Source organism: Pinus tabuliformis, chromosome 8 (genome assembly GCF_031772625.1).
Source record: "Pinus tabuliformis cultivar Carrire ecotype Pingquan chromosome 8, CPIR1, whole genome shotgun sequence".
NCBI lineage: Eukaryota > Viridiplantae > Streptophyta > Pinopsida > Pinales > Pinaceae > Pinus > Pinus tabuliformis.
Window position 1 is genome coordinate 109,625,119 of NC_142294.1, and position 20,890 is coordinate 109,646,008.

General features: G+C 36.5%; 1 protein-coding gene across 1 annotated transcript in view; it reads right to left on the reverse strand.

Annotated features, from left to right (window-relative positions):
* Nucleotides 1-6,434: 6,434 nt before the first annotated feature.
* The window catches only part of LOC149234371 (sodium/hydrogen exchanger 8-like), a 384,605-nt gene continuing 370,149 nt past the window's right edge, over nucleotides 6,435-20,890 (reverse strand). Inside the window, exons 8-9 of the mRNA XM_089461155.1 lie at nucleotides 6,830-6,882; nucleotides 6,435-6,730 (exon numbers count right to left, since the gene is read on the reverse strand). Of these exons, the coding sequence (XP_089317281.1) occupies nucleotides 6,634-6,730; nucleotides 6,830-6,882 (150 nt within the window). The 3' untranslated portion in view covers nucleotides 6,435-6,633. The remainder of the gene's footprint in view (nucleotides 6,731-6,829; nucleotides 6,883-20,890) is intronic.

The window sequence follows — 20,890 nt, forward strand, 5'->3', positions numbered from 1 at the left end:
TGCCTAGTCACCTGCCACGTCAGTAGTACAGACTGCTGGCTGTGTAGTGACTCAATTTTTTTTGCAAATTTCGTCTGTTTGGAAAAGTGATGAGAACACAATAACTTTCTCATACGAACTCGGTTTTCGACGAAATGAGTTGCGTTAGGATCGTTTTTCCGAGACGGACGTGGCTATTCAGGTTTGGAGCCAATCTAAGAACTTTTATTTTTGAGCTAAATACTGAGCACCTGATCAAAAAACTTGGTGGAGATGGATTAAAAATCCATAAGCTTTGTGGAAGAAAATTTGGAAAAATAAATATTTCCCTAAGAATAACAATAATTAAATTATATAACTGTGTGGAAATCTGAAAGGATCATACCTATGGAACCAAGCCTAGAGCAACAAGCTTCTCATAGAGGAACCCAACTTTTGGGAAATACCTAGTGGGAACCTTGCACTATTTTGGGAAGACAACTGGGAATAGTAGCCAAATATAGAAAAAAAAAGGTCATAATAAACATCAAAACGAAGCTACAACAACAAGGAAAAATTCTAGTCAAACAATATTGGAACCAACTAATAGAATAAAATCAATGGAGACAATGGGGAAAAATAAGACAAAGTCTCGCAAAAAATGACGTGGCTTGACATCAAGTTCTGGAAAAAGGAATTGAGACTCAAAAAAACTAAAATTATCAATAGGGATAACATTATTTGATGGGGGGAAATCACAAAGGTAATTTCAATCTCAAAGAAGCATATGACATACTTGTAGGTACAAAAGATCAAAATGAGGAAAAGAAATGGAAAATATTATGGAAAGCACAATTGTGGCCTAAAATAACAATATTCATATGGATTATATTAAAAACTAAAAGACTAATGTGGGACAAACTCCAAAAAAGAGGCTTCCAACATCTAGAACAATGCCATCTATGTTGCTCATATATAGAAACAAAAAACATATATTTAATGTTTGTCAATTTGCCTCGGAAATATGGGACAAAATGACTATATCTCCAAGAAAAATGACAAGAACACAACTAGCATAAAATCCACACTTGAATAATGGATACATGCACCATTCAAGAACACGATTATCATCAAAGTCTAGTAGCTTTTCCTGAGATTCATAGTCTAGGAAATATGGAAAGAACACAATAAAAGAATACTCAAAAATAAAAAATAACAGCTAAACTAGGTATGGAAAAAAATTATGATTAAGAATGTCAAAGAATAATTCTAGTTTACTCGTGGACCACTCAAAACTAGTAATGTAAGGTATGAGAATCAACTATATTTAGACTCATGTGACTGCACTGGTTAATTACAAAAAACTAACCTCACATCAACCCTCGTGGCCAAGAAAACCCCAACTAGTGACAAACCCCACCACATGGATTCATTAAATTAAACTTTGATGTAGCCTCTAAAGGCAATCCTAGTCTAGCCAACCATGGAGGAGTATTTCAGAATAAGTAGGGTAAAATAGAACATGTATATGCTAGAGCCCTTAGCTATGATACCGACATTGCAATATAATTATATGTTGTTGAGAAATGTATAAAATATCCAATAGGATAAACATAGAAAGATTCATATTAGAAGAGGATTTTGAAAAGATTATCAACATGATCAAGAAAATCCAAAGTGGCTCCAACCCAACCAAAGTAACAAAAAAACGGAGACTATTATCTAGCCTAGAAAACATAGTTGGGAAAACTACAAATTTCAATGTAATAATTTCCCAACATATCCTAAGAAGTGGCAATAAACTATCAAACAAGTTACAAATGAAACATCGACTCAAAAATGAAAATGTGGGTCATATTCCAGATCATTCTATCTTGATGACAGGTCATGTTTTGGACTCAAAATGTTGACGTACAAATGAAATTGTGGATCATATTTCAAATAATTTTGTCCCAATGATGGGGCTTATACTTGAAACATCATTTTTTTGTAAGTTCGGCAACGATGAGGCTAGAGAATGATCATGTCCAAGAATAACACCCGAATAGGGTGAGGAATTGAACCAATGACTTAACATCTAGGAGTGCCTTAACAATGCACCTCATCACTGACTATTCAAGACCCCATGTACAATAAAAAAATCAACTTACAAATGAAAATGCAGATAATATTTTAGATCATTCTGTCCTAACGGTGGGTCCTATTTTGGACTCAAAATGTCAACTTACAAATGAAATTATGGATCATATTCCAAATCATTCTCTCCTAATGATGAGTCCTATTTTGGATCCGAAACATTGAATTACAAATGAAACTATGGATAATATTCCACATCATTCTTTCTTAACGAGGGTCATGTTTTGGACCTGAAACTTTAACTTACAAATGAAATTGTGGATCATATTTCGAATCATTTAGTCCTGATGATGGGTCCTATTTTGGACTTGAAATGTTGACTTACAAATGACATTGTGGATCATATTCGGGATCATTTTGTCATGATGATGGGTCTTATTTGGACTTGAAACATCAACTTACAAATGAAACTATGGATCATATTTTGGATCATTCTGTCTTGATGATGTGTCTTGTATTTGACTTGAAACATTTCCTTACAAATGAAACTTTGGATCACATTCCAGTCAATCTGTCCTAATGACGGGTCTTGTTTTCGACTTGAAACATCAAATTACTAAAGAAACTGTGGATCATATTCCAGATCATTATGTCGTAATGATGGGTCTTGTTTTGGACATGAAACATTGAATTACAATGGAAATGTAGATGATATTCTGGATCATTTTGTCCTATTAATGGGTCTTGTTTTGGACTTGAAACATCGACTTGAAATGAAACTATGGATCATATTCCAGATCATTCTTTCCCGATGATGGGTCCTTTTTTAGACTCAAAATATTGACTTAGAATTGAAACTTGGATTCTACTCCAGATCATTATGTTATGATGATGGGTCATGTTTTAGACTTGAAACATTTACACTATGGATCATATCCTAGATCAATATTTCGTAGCGATGGGTCTTGTTTTGGACTCAAAACTTTGACTTGCAAATGAAACCATGGATCATATTCCAGATCATTATGTCTTGATGATGGGTCCTATTTTGGATTCAAAGCATCAAATTACCAACGAAACTGTGGATCATATTTCATATCATTCTATCTCGATGATGGGTCCTATTTTGGACTGAGAATGTTGACTTACAAATGAAATTGTGGATCATATTCTCGATCATTCTATCTTGATAATGGGTCTTATTTAGACTCAAAACACTGACTGATAAATGAAGTTATGGATCATATTCTAGATCATTCTATCCTGATGATGGGTCCTATTTTGGACTCAAAACATTGACTTATAATTGAAACTATGGATCATATTCTAGATTGAATGAAACAATGGATCATATTCCAAATAATTTTTTCTTGATGATGGGTCCTATTTTGGACTCGAAATTTCGACTTACAAATGAAACTATGGATCATATTTAAAACATATTCTCTTCAAATTCTAACCACACAATCTTACAAACAAGTTAGCAAATGAAAGACTTGACTACAAATTTGAGGTTCTAGTTTCAAACTAGATGCAACTAACTTTAGAAAAACTAAAAGAAACCTGCAATAAAATAGTATAGAAAGAATTCAATCCTCACGGGGGTTTCCCATCTACAACACTTTATAAACCTCTATACAATTGTACCATGAAATAATAAAAGTAAGCAGACTACCTCCACCTAGCAGCCTGCATGGCCACCCCACCATTTTGCATGAGGAAACAAAATTGGAAACTTAATTTTTGTAACACTAGCACATACCTGGAGCATGCAAACAATTGGGAAGGTATAAATTTGTAATGGTTTGCACATTCAAGGACACAAGGGATTAATCATGGATGAATATAGGTCAAGGAAAGTTCATCATGCAGAGAAATGAAAAGAAGATGAAGGCTTGGATACTAAGAAATTTCTTAAACAATTTATAACAAGCTAGCCATGGAATATAGTGAGCAAACATGGTGAATCTAGCTTGATAATGCTAATTCATGGAGCATAAGATGCCAAAGGATATGATCATTCTTGTCCATCTCAACAACTCTAGGTTTGTCTCACCTTTATGCGTAATTCATCATAGTGGGACCTTCTCTCTCAAGTTCGATTTTTTCTTTTTCTTTTTCCCTACAATTCTATCTTGATTCTGCATCATTTTGAGTCAGGTTCTTTATCTTTTATGGGCTTCTTTGGCATTTGAATTTCTGTGTCTTTTCTAAGGAATGTGTATCTGGGAGGTTTCATTCTTCCTACAACTCTCTGAATCCCCCCTTGAATCTTTGTTTTCTCCCTGTTAACCATTGGTTCTCTTTATAGTCCCCCTCTTGGCCAAGCCCATCCTTCGTTGCTTCATTCCTTTGTTTTCTCTTCTCCCTCCTTCTCCAAGTCCTCCTTTATCTCTCCCTACTCATTCTTCATTCTATCCACTTGTTTCCCCCACCCCTACTCTATCTGTTGATTTCCTTGACCCAAATATAGTTAGGCATCTTCTTGTTAGGCCCTCTCATTGTGGCAAAAGGGAAAAACATGGGCCTCCCCCCTCTCCCAAGTTTTGTCCCCCATCTCTTTGAGGCTCTCGAGCATAATATTCTTCCATGGAAGGATATAGGGATATCATCCATGAAGCTATCTAAAGAGAAATATCTAATGTAGAGACGCAAGTCAGACAAACCCAAAGGTTCATCCTAGACACACACGTGGACCATGAGACAAAATATTGGATACCAAATGTAGGAAACTCCACCAAAGCCAACGCTTCTAATTATATATAGACTTTCAACCTATACTAGCACACAAAAACTCTAATGGGAAGAATCCTCACAAAAAGGGATGATACTCAATAGGAAATGGTCATTTATATGGTTGAGCTTGTGGAAAAAATGGATAGCATTAACATCAAAATCATGTCCTTGACTAAGAGAATCACATGCATAGATCCCTCAACGTCAAACACATATGGAGAACCCCAACTTCCAGATCAGGCAAAAAAATGAGCATAATGAAAGGTTGCATGGCACATGCTCATGCTCATAGTATAATTTCAAACAATGCAACAATGTATTTTAGTTCATGTAGTATTTTCCTTGCAATTTATTTTACTTCTTTTGTCTCGTTAGTTCAAAAGATCATGAATAATAAGAACAATCTTAAAGTTTTATGTTTATGCTACTAGTCTAATTTCCCCAATAACAAACTAACAACATAGATCAATATTATAAATTTATATTTTATAATAGTAACATAAATTATTTAACCTTAAAAAACAATATAAACTTTATAAAAGATATATTAGAAAAATATAAAAATTAAAAACATATAAATCTATCAGAACTTATATTTATTTAAAAAAATATAACATACTTATACTATATCATTAAATTTTGTAGGACATATTTTAAAATAATAGAAAAGTAAATAAAACTACGTAGATGGATTAGAATCTTAGTTTAAAATGTAAATATTTTAATCATTTTAAATATAAAATATTTAATAAAATAGGAAATAAATCATGGATTAAAAAAATAAATGTTATAAAATGAATTATATTTAAAAAATATTGTTATTATCTTAATATTATTTTACAAGTATCATTTTATTTATTTATTTAATAATTAAAATAAATGGTTTTTTTATTAGAGGAATCAATAAATAATTAGGTCACTTTCATATTCTCTTGATACGGGTTGATTATGACTATTGACAATTTCCATTTTTTTTAAAATGATTTGCTTTAAATTTATAGACTAAAATTGTGTTACCTTAAAATCACCAAATTTATATAGACTATTGTTAAGTAATTATAGATATACATATTTTTACACGAATATTGTCAAACATTTTACACTTTGCATATTATGAGCTAGTAAGATTCACCAAAATTTCTAAAGTTTAAGATAACCTTCCATCCTGAAAAATTTTCTTGGCCTACATATACCCCTTTCACAGACACGAGAAAGTCAGAAGAATTAAACCTCAAATCTCTTGGTACATAACACTTATTTTCATAACACTTGTCGATTAAGAAGTGTTACTTCCGTAAACAACTTGTCGATTGAGAAGTGTTACTTCCGTAAACAATTTTTTTTAATTAAATTTTATTTATACATATTTTTTAAGTTAAATTATCCATTATAATATAAATTGTAATGTAAGAGGTGTATATATATCTTATCTACAAAATAAATAACTCACTAGCTTATTATTTTTATTATATCTCTTATTAAATATATTTTAAGTTAATGATATAATTGACTTCAATGTAATATCACATCGCAATATTACAAGAGTCATAAAGTTGACTTTGTTATCATGTCACATTTAATGTGATTTACCTCAGTGGTATGTCACATTGAGACACTTCCAAAGTAATATTATGGTTGACAATAGGGCTATCATATTACAACCTTTATGTAACCTTTATAAGTCTCAACTACAATAATCACTAAGAAACCACTAATACGACCATCACATTCCCTAATCTTTAAAATGCTATAATTGGTTCCACAAAAAATGCCTTTTTGGGAATTTGTAAATCAAGAGATTATAAATATGATAACTATTTTGTTAAACAAAACCATAAAATCCTTTAAACATTAAAAAAGGAATTACCAAAAGTGATATAAGCTTTGTTGAGCTTCACTCTTGAAAGTTGTCCTTTGCCAACTTTCATTCTTGAAAATTGTCCTCGATGCTGCATAAACTCTGCAAGAATATGAGAACATAATAATAAGAAACATGGAATATAACTGTGAGGTTTAAATGCAAACAACTGGTCAAATCTAACACTAATACTCAACTTACATGCCTAATGTCATGACCGTTAAGACACCAGAAACCTCAGCTCCAGTTTCAGCCTGTAATGGAGGAGGATTAGAAAAATGTAATCTAAAACAATAGTCAACAATAGTCATCTATGGAAATGAATAAGTAATAAAATTTCAGGATAATATGCTTCCCTAAATTTCATCCTCCTAACCCATAATGAAAATAAATCATTTTTTTTAAATAATCAGTATTTTGCTAATGCAAGAGTGACCTTCAATTCCATTAATCATCAAATAAAGTACATAAAATACATAATTTCCCACATGGTCATTGACCATGGAGAGACCCTGTCAAAACCTGCAAACGGGATCAAAGCACATGCCTCCTTCCCTACAACCAAACCTTACATTTCTCAAAAGAAAAGTACAAGAGTCAGGATACGGACCCAAAAAGAACAACAATGTCAATAATATAAAGGTTTTGCATTTGGCCGACTTCTAAACCTACGGCTCAATGGCCAAAGTGAAAAGTCTTTTGATACCCAGGACACCCGCTTCCCGCCAAATCCTAACTTGTCTTACGCTATGATAAGCAGCCCACCGTTTACCACTGGGACCCGTAGACATGCACGATCAATCTCATCCATTGATCTGCTTTGTATGATCCAACGGTTGAGACTGATATCACACTCGCCTACCTTCGCACACATTAGCATGCGATGAGGGTGGTATTCCTCCCGGCCCCACCGCCACGTGGAGCACACTGAGTGGAATCGCTCCCAAAAAGGAGATATCGCTTCCTGCTTTTGAGGGCCTTGATCATTGGAAAACCGCTTAGGCTGTGGTAAATAAGCCAACTAGAAAAACCTCTAGTTTCGCAGCCTCCAATGAACTTCGGCTCTCGACCGTTCGCTGCATCAACCCTCCTTGACCCGATGTGTTTTAAAGCATCCACCATTCTTCCTGTTATCCACAAAACCAATTCATCCTCGCTGTTGCAACTGGAAACTATAGTGAACATAATAACTTGGGAAATGCCCGTTGACCACTGCAAGCCACTCTCAAAAGACCAGATAGTGAGCAAACCTCTAAATAAACAACTGTTGGTCAGCTGTGCTCGCCTCCATGGCTCTTTTAAGGAACATTGTCTTATCTTCATCTGCTTGGTTTTGACACTCTGTTTTTAATCTGTTTCGAGGGAGTTCTTGCCAGTTCAATGCCACTCTATTATCTGTGAAAATCACTCCTTGATTGGCAAGCAAATCTGCTAGTTTATTGCCCTTTCTTCGCACATGTGCAAAACTGATTGTTCTCATGCCCTGTAGGTGACTGTGAATTTGTTGAAAGACTTGGATCAGCCTCTAGTTTCTTGAGGCTTTCTCCGGTTTCATTCCCCAACTTATTCTCTTGACTGAGTTAATGATTAACTTGGAATCAACTTCAATGATCATATTTTGGTGGTTTTCCTGAACCAAGAACTCAAGACATTGTTCCATGGAGATTAACTTTGCCATGTTGTTGGTGGCTTTTCCTAAATGACCATGGAAGATAAACATAATACTTCCATTTTCATCCCTTAACACCCCTCCATGGCTGGTCGTGCCCGGATTACCTTTAGAAGCACCATCAATGTTGAATTTCAGAAAACCCTTGGGGGGGGGGGGGGAGGGGTGCCAGAAATCTAGCTCAGGATCCAGAATTGAAGCTTTCCTGACTAAGCCCTGAGGAACAAGTCCCTGCAACTCTAGCTTATAGAGAATCCTCCATTTTGTTGCAGAAGGGGGTTTCATAGGGAGATTTCAAACTATAGTGCCAACAGTTTCCTTAATCTGTTTTAGGATAAGATCATAGAGATACTGGGGAGATTTCTTAACATTATTGAATATTCTATTGTTCCTTTCTTTCCAGACATTCCAAATAATGAATCTTGGTGTTAGTGCCCAAGCGAAACTTAAAACTTCATTATTTGAAAAGTTCCTTCTTCATTTGGTTAGGGTATTGAAAAGAATTCCAATGTCTCTATCAGATTGTTGGAAGATAGAGATGAAAGAATCCCATAATCTGGAAGTAAAATGCAGTTGTTGAGAAGGTGCTCCATTGTCTCCTCTTGAGCTTCACAGAGCTGGCATCTGGAAGGCCCCAAGACACCCCTCTTCCTAATGTTATCCCAGGTTAGAATTTTCTTGTGCAGTACCAGCCACATAAAAAGTTGAATTTTCATCCAACCTTGATGCTTCCATAGGTTTTTCCAAATCCTGTCTGGAGCATGGGAATCTAGTTCAAGGAGTATGAGTTTATCTTCCTTGAGATTATAGGTCCCCTCATTATTGTTGCCCCATCTCAGTTGGTCATGCCCCCTTGAAACTATAATTTTCCTTTGTTCTAACATCTTCATTAGTCTCTCAGCCTTAGCTTTTAGGGGACTATCATTTCTGAGATCAAATTTTCTCTAGTTTCTCCATTTCCCTAAACTATTGTTTTGATTCCAAAAGTCCTTAACCTTGGTGAGATCCTTGGTGTCTGTCTCTACTTTGAGGTCCTCCAAATCCTCCTTTAACAGAATAGGTTCTTGTTGCCATCTATCCTCCCAGAATAAGTCTAAGTCTCCCTCTCTAATTTCCCAGAAGTTGTTATCTTGAATTATGCCTCTGTTTTCCCAGGCTTTGCTTCTCCAGCTTCTCTTTATCTCCCCACAACTGATCTTGCTCATTTGTAACCAAAGTGAGTTGCTGCTCATAAGTGGGAAAAATTTATTTATACTTGGAGTCATAAAGAGTAAAGAGGTCTTCTAAATTCATGGTCGTAAATCTAATGAATTGAAACAAGTGAGATCTTTACAAGCTCTAGAGGTCATCATTAGAAAGAGTATCTAAGGTTGGGTATCAATATTGAGGGTTTTTCCATTCGGAACTAACTTGTTTGAATGGCCTTGGGGTGAGGATTCCTAGTCCTAAATTTGTTGTTTGTGAATTTCAATGCCTAGCTGAATAAGAAATTGTCCTGGTAGAAGATGGATGATATCGTGTTGTTGGGAAACCAAAGAAAGAAATTCACGATAGTTTGCAGGGTCACTAGGAAATGTAGCCACTTTCTCAATAGAGAGTACTAGAGTGGGATATGGTGGAGGGACAATGGCTGAAGAAACCGATGGGATTACGAATTACACCATTTGACTCTATGTAATGGCGACAGACTTAGGGACAATAATATGGTTTACAAGGAAAAACTCAATTTCCATATCAACAGTATCGTAGAGGGTCATTTCGTGTTCAGGATGATCATAAATAGTGGCTTCAAAGGTAGTGTGAGGTGATGAATGAGGGGAGTGAGGAGTGGAGGGGGTTTTATTTTCTTCAGGAATGGGATTAGATTCATGGGTCATGGGGGAAAATTCACTGGTAAGGTCAATCACACTAGAAGTCGTATGTTTGGGGTTTTGAGGGCATGGCCAAGGATAAATTGCATTTAAGCCATGGACATGGGGAGGTTTTTGATGATGGTAGGTGGAGAAATAAAAAGGGGACTAATAATAGAGACAGGTGTATTAGAGTATACCAGAGAACCTACCTTGGAAATAGCGTTGTAGACTGAGGAAAAAAACTCCTGGGGCATAGGAATAAGAATAAGCATAGGGCTAATTATTTACGGATTCAATAAGGTCTCAGCCTTCTCGAGCACACCATTTCATCTTAGCCAAGGTGATAACTAGGTAGCCAAATATAAAATATGTGGCATGCTTATGAACATCTTCACATTCCTTGAAGAGCACATTTAACAGGAAACTCGACCAATTAAGTTGTACACAATTTTTCATACTTCGGTGACAGATATAGCATCCAAGGAACATTCCCCTTTCATGTAATTTCACATAATATTAATGAAAATAATAAAATAGGAAAACTTATTCTGCTCATTATTAATCAAATCAATTACTGCTCCACACCCTTTGTATTCAGTTCCATATTTCGTATAAATGTTATTATCAGTTTTTTTCTCATCGCACTTGGAAATACTCTGAAAAGATGTAGAATCATATTTTCCATATGGTGATAATACTGTAAGTATATAGATGTCCTCAACATGAATAAGATATTCCCTATCCAACCGTAAGGAACCCCCATGAAGTCTACTGATCAATAATTTGGTGCATCACATAACTTCACTAATAGTACCAAAGATAGGTAGGTCTCTGAGTATCATCGGGATTGATAGCTTCAAAGGAAAAAATTAGGGGTTGATATTATGAGAGGCTTGGGAAACTAGTTGCATATTCAGCTACATGAACATACCAGAGCAGAGTCCAAGAAAAAGGACATGGTCCAACAAATTCATTGTTGATGAGGTTGGAATTCTCATATTTCCCCAAAAGGTCATATGTGGTGTGAATGTGAGACTAAAAAGGGAACATGGGAATGGGGATTTTTTTAGAACGACCCATTAAGGATGAGTGACAGGTGTAGACAAGATGAATAGGGGGTCGACAAAGAGGCGGAGACACAAACGTAGAAGACACAAGAGCCAGGATGGAAACTTGATGAAGACATAAGTGCAATGATAAAGAAATAGAAAGCAACGAGGCTATATAAAACACATGGCGAGAATTTGAAAATATTGGACCATTACCAGGTGGAAGCGATATGTGAGAGAATTAGTGGGAATCCAAAAATATGCACAAATACCAATAAAATCATTCAATTTTCTCGAAGAATTTAAACCACTAACTAAGAAGATTGGGATGGTAAATAAATTATATCCAAAATATTACTAAATACGAAGGAAAACTATTATAGGAAGGGCGACACTTAATGACAGAAAGTACACATATTTATGACTAACGATGTTACAGTCTTAATGACAAAAAAGACACATATTTATGACTAACAATATGATAGATTGGACACGATGACACCTCCCCGACCATAATGATTTGTGGTGGGCCATGACTAAACAAAAGTAATTTTATTGAGGTAAATAAATACAAGACCAAATAAAACTTAGACTCTAATTAATACTGATGCAACTGATTGAACTATAAACCTCACTAATACTCCCTTTGTAGAGAGTATTCAAAATCAAAATGAGTTTACGGGCCATAGTATGGCTTTAGGCATGTGCCATTCATCCAAGCAAGCAGAAGGATACCATCCAACTAAACAAGCTTGACAACTCCCAAGTCCCAAATCTCTTCAACATAAAATAAGCCCAACCAATGCATTTTTAATTTTCTTGGATCGTTAATATATTTCTCGTCATAAAGTAATAATTCATTTCCATATGAGAATGATTTATTCTTAATGTGCCTATCATGCCAAGATTTTTTCCTTTCTTTTTCAACAGTTCGATGTAATTATGCAAGGAACCGTTGCTCATCTAGTTTCCATAACTCTTGTAATAGTTCATAAATTGACTCATCATCGAAAATTTTGATATCTTGAGCAATGAAAATACTGGGAACTATGAATTCTGCTAGAACCACTACTTCCCATCCATAAACAAGTTGAAATTGTGTATACTTGTGCAATCACTTAACTGTAGTGGGCTAAGCCAATAAAGTTATCGGAATCCACTAATCCCAGTCATGCCTAGTCACTGAGAAAACTTTAGTGAGATCATTCTCTAGGATTTTATTAAGGGCTTCAATAGTTCCATTTGCTTGTGGGTGATAAGGGATGCTTTTGTGGCACCGAATCATAAAAATTATGGAGCAACGTACTGATTTCCTCATTGATAAAATGTGATATTTGGTCACTAGTGACACTTCTAGGACAACCAAATCTAGTAATGATATTTTCAAATATAAATCGGGCAATAGTATCAACATTGCAATCCTTGACAGGAGCAACTTCCACCCTAAGTGTCTGATAATCTGTTGTGGTGATGATGTACCGAGCATGTGAATGTCATGAAGGTAGATGAATCAGCCCTACAAGATCAACTGCCCATTTTTCAAATGCTTCAAGGGATATGAAGGGATGCAAAGGAATTTCATCTCATTAAGATTGGTGACGAACTCTTTAACTAATATCACACTTCTTAACATAGTCTTGGCATCATTAAATAATGTGGGCCACTATGGACTAACTTGCAAATATTTATGAGTAGTGGCTTTACCTCCAACATGACCTCCAACAACTCCCGCATGGCACTGCCATAAAATATTATCCCTTTCATGGTCCAAAACACACCGACGCAAGATTTGATCAAGCCTCATTTTATATAGTTAGACTACAATAACTTGATAATCAGCAGTTCATACAACCATATGCCATTTTTTAGTGGTTGTATAATCATCTAGGCACTTACTAGTGGCAAGGAACAATGCAATATCCTCCAAATAATATGGAATTGCTTAAAATCTAGATAAATGTGCATCTAATAATTGGTCATCAACATAGCCTCTAGATTCACCTGATTCCAATTAGGATAAATGATTTGGACCCACATTTGAGTAGCCTGGCTTGAAAATGACATCAAATGAAAATTATTGAAATATAAAGAGCCACATGAATATCCTTCCCTCTAAGATAGGCTTATTAGTCAAATACTTCAAAGCATAATCATATGTAAAGAATTTAAATGGAGCACCCAACAAATAATTTCTGAACTTTTGTAATGAATACACCATGGCAAGGGCCTCCCATTAAGTAGTGGTATAGTTCTTCTCTGTAATAGAAAGTTTTCTACTAGTGATATAAATTGGATGGTATAAATTACCTTCTCTAGGCTGAGTCGATATAGCTCCCAAAGAAATCCTTGATGCGTCTATATGGACACAAATTCTTTTCTTCCAATCTAGGTAAACTAGGGTTGGTGCACTTGCAAGATTCTCTTTCAAGGTATAAAATGCAAAGTCACATTCAGTAGTCCAAATAATTTTCTCATACTTTTTCAATAATTTCTCCAGCAGTTCAATTATGAGCACATAATTGCAAATGAACTTGTGATAGTATCCTATATGACCCAAAGTGGATCTTAATTATTTAACATTAGATGGTGGTGGCATATTCAATATTACCACAACCTTGGCAAGATATACATGTAGGTTTTAACCCCGTACAAAAATTACCTACATACGAATTCTAAAACACAGAAAATAAACAATCCGAGAGCATAACACATAAAACACATATAAACAGGGATTTTACCTTGGATCCCAAAACCAGGACTACCAACTTGATTTTTCATTATGCCCCTTTCAATGTTACAATACATATTTATACATGTTGAAGTGTCCAATACCATGGACCAAAAACCATCGCATCCAAAACCATGTGCAAAAAACATGCAAAAAACCATAGGTATGTCTGACCAACCTAATATAGGGTCCAAAACAAAATTTTCTAGGGCACGGCCCTAGACTCCATAGAGTGGGGTTACCCGCACCCCTCAAACCCCCTGTGGCACCCCCTGCTACGCAATCGGCGCAATGGGGGGGGGGTTCTCTCCCCTTATAACCCCCCGGTTAACTACGTCGGCTAGTCGTGGAAAGAATATAACACAAACCAACATTCTCCCACTTGTTGTTTTCTTTCCACAGGGGTCCATAGGAGAGCTTAGTCATTTATCCAGCCCTGTAATGCCCATTGTTTCTCTACACCAAGGGAACTTCTCAGAGCTCACAGATTTTTTCAATGCATCTGTAGTATTCTTCAAAGTGTCCACCTTTACCAGCAACACCCTTTTGTCTTCAATCATATCCCTCACAAAGTGATATTGAACATCAATGTGCTTTGTCTTTGAATAATATGCAGGGTTCTTTGCCAAGAAAATTTCACTTTGGCTGTCATAGTCTATCCTTATAGCTCCGTGTACTAACCCCATACTTGAACACAATATCTGCAACCAAACTACTTCCTTGCTTGCATGAGTGGCTACCATGTATTCTACCTCTGTAGTTGATAGTGCCACTACAGATTGTTTCTTACTCATCCAGCTGACTGCACCTCCAAATAGGTTAAACACATACCCACTTGTAGATATTATTTGATCCATATCTCTAGCTCGATCTGCATCAACAAAGCCACGAATATCCAACACTCTGTCCAATCCTGGTATTCCTTGGTAGCACAAACCATAATCACTAGTGCCACGCAAATACTCGAAAACCCGCTTCACTGCTATCTAGTGCTCCTTCCCTAGTTTTGACATAAACCTGCTCAATACTCCCACTGCATGTGCAATGTCTGGTCTAGTACATACCATCGCATACATCAGGCTACCGTCTGCACTTGCATATGGAACACGAACATGTCCTCTTCCTCTTTTTGTGTCTTGGGACACTGTTCAATAGATAATTTTACACCTACAAGAATAGGGACCTTCACCATTTTACTATCCTGCATATTAAACCTCTGCAATATTGTCTCGACATACTTCCTCTTGTTTAACTAGAGCTTCCTCTTTGCCCGATCTCTTTTAATTTCCATGCCCAAAATATAGTTTGCAGCACCAAGATCTTTCATGTCGAATTTGGAGGATAAATGGGTCTTCAAATCCTGGATAATTTCTTTGTCATTTCCAACCAGCAACATATCATCCACATACAAGACCAGATAAATAACACGGTCACCAATTAATTTAAAATACACACAGGGATCTGCTTTGCTTCTAGTGAAGCCAAGTCCCCGTATAAATGTATCAAATTCCTGATACCACATCCTTGGTGACTATTTTAACCCATACAGAGACTTCTTTAACTTTCATACCAGTTCTTTCTTACTTTCATCACAAAGCCTTCCGGTTGCTTCATGTAGATCTCCTCTTCCAGATCCCCATGAAGAAATGTTGTCTTCACATCCATCTGTTCTACCTCAAAATCAAAAGTAGCAGCAACAAATAAAAGTAATCTAATAGATGTTACCTTGGCAACAGGAGAAAAAATATCACCAAAATCAATTCCCGGCACCTGGGAATAACCTTTTGCTACCAACCGAGCTTTGTATTTCTCCACCTTTCCTTCTGCATTTGTCTTCTTCTTGAACACCCATTTGCTGCCAATGGGTTTCCTTCCAGCCGTCAACTCCACTAGATCCCAAGCCTCATTTTTGTGCAAAGATGCCATTTCATCAACCATGGCCTCTTTCCAGAGTTTTCCATCCTCTGAATTTTTCCATCCTCTGAATCTATTGCTTCCTTCACAGTTATGGGATCATCATCAATAATAGATAAAGAAAAATTTGAATAGAAAGCAGATGGACTATACCTTTCTGGCTGCCTTCTTTCTCGAAATGGTCTTCTCACACCTGGAGTTTGTGGCTCTTCATCTTCTTATTCCTCCTTTGTTATAGAGTCTGATTCTTCCTCCTTTAGCTCAAACTCTATCTTCTCAGGTTCCTTTGGTTGGACTTCATGTTTAATAATATATTTTACCTCTCTGAACACCACATCTTGACTGTACACAACCTTCCTTATTACTAGGTTCCAAAGCTTATAACCCTTTAAACCATCCTTATACCCAATAAATATGCACTTTTCAAATTTACTATCCAACTTGGTTTGTTTCTACTTTGGAACATGTACATATGCATCACATCCAAATATCCTCAGATGTGAAAGAGAGGGTTTCTTACCAGTCCATACCTCTTGTGGAGTCTTATCCTCCAACGATGATGAAGGTGATCTATTGACCAGGTAACATGCAGTCTCCACCGCCTCTGCCCAAAATTCTTGTCCTAACCTAGCACCACTGAGCATGCTTCTTGCCCTTTCCATCAACGTCTTGTTCATTCTTTTTGCAACTCCATTTTGCTAAGATGTATATGGAGTAGTCTTCTGCCATGCTATACCACACTTATTACAGAATTCTTCAAATTCCTTACTGCAAAACTCTCCATCGTTATCTGCCCTCAGCACCTTTATCTTTTTCTTTGTTTGGTTTTCCACCAGAGCCTTAAATTCTTTAAACCTGTCAAAGAATTCAGATTTCTTCTTAAGGAAATAAATCCATGTATTCCTTGAGAATTCATCTATAAATGATACATAGTACACAGACTTATCCAGTGATGGAACCTTCACAGGTCCAAACATATCACTGTGCACAAGCTCTAATATTTGTTTTGCCCTCTTACTATCAGAGGGGAAACTCACCCGATTCTGCTTCCCATATACACAATTTTCACAGAAATCAAAATCCAAAGAGCTATTACTCATACCTTCTACCATACCTTTACCATGAAGTATTTGAAGGCCCTTATCTCTAATATGTCCAAGCCTTTGATGCCACAACATGGTCTTCTCTCCAGATACCACTAGATTTTCTGCTCCACTTTCAGGAACCACAGAACTGTTGCACCCATCAACAACAGTGCTACCTTGCAGCTTGTACAAAGTTCCAATCAAAACTCCCCACATCAAGACCAGTGCTCCCCAAACCATCTTGTAAGTATCCTTCTCAAACATTGTTTTTACACTTGCATCATCCTGCTTGCTTACAGAAATCAGATTTCTGGCCAATGTAGGAATCTGTAGAACACACGGAAGTGTTCTAACCCTTCCACCTTGCAACTTCAACTTTACCTTTCCACAACCAATGATTCTAGCCTTCCTATCATCCCCTAAGAATACATCACCACCATCATATTTCTCATACTCGCAAAACCACTCTCTATGGGGAGTGAAGTGAAAGGATGCACCTGAGTCAATCAACCATGCCTCATGATATACATGTGTACTTGAAGAAGCCAAGTGCACATCCCCACCTTCATCTAAGGTGGTTTTTGCCTCTGCAGAAGGAGCATCATCAGATCCCTTTCCTTTGTCAAGAGCTTTAGATTTACAGTCCCTTTTGTAGTGCCCTTCCTTTCCACATTTTTAGCACACCACCTTTACAAGTTTTCCTGGAGATTTAGATCTCCCTCTAGATTTATATCTCCCACTCGATGACTTATTTTTGTTTCTATTTTGGGACCATCCTCATACAGACAAGGCATCATCATTCTGGCTCTCCATATTTTTCCATCTCATCTCCTCCGTCAGCAAGGATGAGACTATTTCATCAAACTGTAAGGCAATTGCATTGCTACCTATTGTAATAACTAGACTATCCCACGAATCTGGTAGAGAACACAACAAACTAATGCACTTATCTTCATCTGAAGTTTTGATATCAACAGACAATAACTGACTTACCATAGTACTAAATGAATTCAGATGCTCTATCACTGAGTCTCCATCTTTCATCCTTAGGTTATATAGCTTTTTTCATAGGAATAGTTTATTCACCAGAGACTTAGATTGGTACAAAGTCCCTAACTTGTCCCACAAAGCCTTCGTCATAGATTCCCTTGATACATTCAACAATACTAAATCTGAGACACACAATCATATTGTGCTCTTTGCCTTCCGATCCAACTTCTTCCATTCTTCATCAAACACTCCCATTGGTTTAGTACCCAGATCTACCACCATCCACTGATCTTTATCCACCAACAGATCCTCCATCTTGAGTTTCCACAACTCAATACTCTGACCATTAAATTTCTCGATCTTTATCTTTCCACTGCTTGCCATCTTCTTTCACCACCAGAATCAATCCCACAGATCTCCCACTGAAAAGGGTCTACCATAGGTCCGAGCGAAATCCCTTAGCAACAAAGGCATCCCCTTGAAGCCAAAACAACTCTGATACCAAATGTAGGTTTTAACCCCGTACAAAAATTACTTGCATACGAATTCTAAAACATAGAAAATAAACAATGTGAGAGCATGACACATAAAACACATATACATAGAGATTTTCCCCTGGATCCCAAAATCGGGACTACTAGCTTGATTTTTCATTATGTTCTTTTCAATGTTACAATACATATTTATATATGTCAAAGTATCCAATACCATGGATTGAAAACCATCTCGTCCAAAACCATGGACCGAAAACCATTGCGTCAAAAACCATGTGCGAAAAACATGCACAAAACCATAGGTAGGTCCGCCCAACCTGATATAGGGTCCAAAACCAAAATTTTCTGGGGCACTGCCTCAAACCCCATAGAGTGGGGTTGCCTGCACCCATCAAACCCCCTGTGACTCCCCCCACTACGCAATCGACACAATTAAGGGGGGGCTCCACCCCCCTTCTAAGCCCCTAGTTAACTACGTCGGCTAGTCATGGAATGAATATAACACAACCCAACAATACACATGCTCCCTCCTTGCAAATGATATGCCCAAGAAATGTTCGAAAAGGGACAACAAAAATACACTTCTTTAATTTCAGAGAAATTTGTAATTTCCAACAATGATCAAAACATGACTCAGAGAAAACTAGAATTATTCTTCAACAAACTATAAACTACCCAATCATCCATATATACTTCAATAAAATTATGCATAAAATCATGAAATGTAGTGAACACAAACCTTGAAAACACAAAAGGAGCATTCTTCAGGAAAAAAGGCATAACATTATAAGCATAGGGACAACATTCCATCATGAAGGTGATAGCCAGAGAACCCATTAGTGAAGGAATAAGCTTCATTACCTGCGACATTATCCAAGACCTCATCACTAAAAGGAGTAGGAAATGGATCATGGAAACAAGCATTGTTAAGGCTCCTATAGTCCACACATACTCAGTTCTCATATAAGTCTTTCTTATCCTGGATCAGAATGGGACTAATCCACTCTACTTCATCGACTAGAAATATGACCAACATCTTATAAATCTATTTCTTCACCTTTTCTTTGACATGTGAATTCAATCAATATGGTCAATGCTTAATTGAATTTGCATCAGGTTTTAAAATTATGTTCATCTCACCCAAGTCTCCTTTAATCCCTTTAAGCTCTGAGGTTGATGCAAGGAACAAATATTCATACTCCTTTAACAAGTCAAATATATCCTTAGTGGTCTTCTCATCCAAATAATCACTAATAGAGGCAGTTTTATGTTTCTCATTGGTCCTAGTGTTCAACATCTATAGCTTGGGTGGTTTCAAATGAGGTGCATCTTTTATATGATTCTCCTTTATCTCTCTCTCCCCCTCAGATTCTTTAAAAGATAGATTTGTTAACTCTTCTAAGTCATCATCATCAGGTTCTTTGCCAAATTTTCCACAAGTTATAGCCTCATGAAAACCCAAGTCATATTGATGTGCAAAAGATCCATACCTTATACACTCCTCAACAACTTTCCCAAAAGGGAACAACACCCTTTTAATAGATTTTAAGGCTTCAGCTATCCTCACATTCATATCTGAAAATGAGAAATATTTACAAAACTAAGTTTTCAACATATTCCAATCCATCGATTTCCTATACATTTCCTCCTTCAAATACCAATGTTGTGGGGAATTTCCCAATGTATGGATGAACTTGTCTATCCACATTGCAACCTCTAAGTCAATTTCTGACCAAACATAACTACATATTTATATATTCTTTTTTGAAATTGGTATACCCATCATATATAGTAATTCTATTAAAAGGACTCTTTTGAGCATAAAATCTAAACACCATGGCAAACTTAATAGTTTCCCAGTCATGGAGGTGGCTGCGATGGTCCCCCCACCATCTCGCGGGGGTCCCTTGCAAAGGAACATTCATCAAAGGGATATTTTGACATTCTTCAATTTTAGAATCAATTTCTTTAAGAAAATGTACAACATATTTAATACCAATAAAAGTGGGATATTCTCATACCTCTGTACCAATCCATCGAATACATCAAACAATTGCACAGTGCCCATAATGGAGCTCATAATCTCCCTGCTACCAATCATAAATTGCAACATCAGAGCCAATCTTGGTACTTTGAAAGCTTCTCCAACTAATGGAACCAAAAATTGTCAAATTGATGTAGTCTTCCCTCTTCCCAACAGTAAGTTAATAAAGAGGTCCAATAAGTTAGGATGTTGCTCCACATCATGCAATAACCTAGAATCCATCTACTTGAAAAGTCATAGTTTCCCTCTTCAAGTCAATCACTACATAATTCTCAAATTCCCAATCAATTCCCAACAAAGTTGGATAAGGATCATTATCACCCATAATGTCTATCACCTCGAACTCTGCATGTGTTTTGACACCTATGGTATCAAATTCAACATCCTCTAGTCTAACAATAGGCAAGATGTAGTATTGGTTTTCCATTCATAGCTG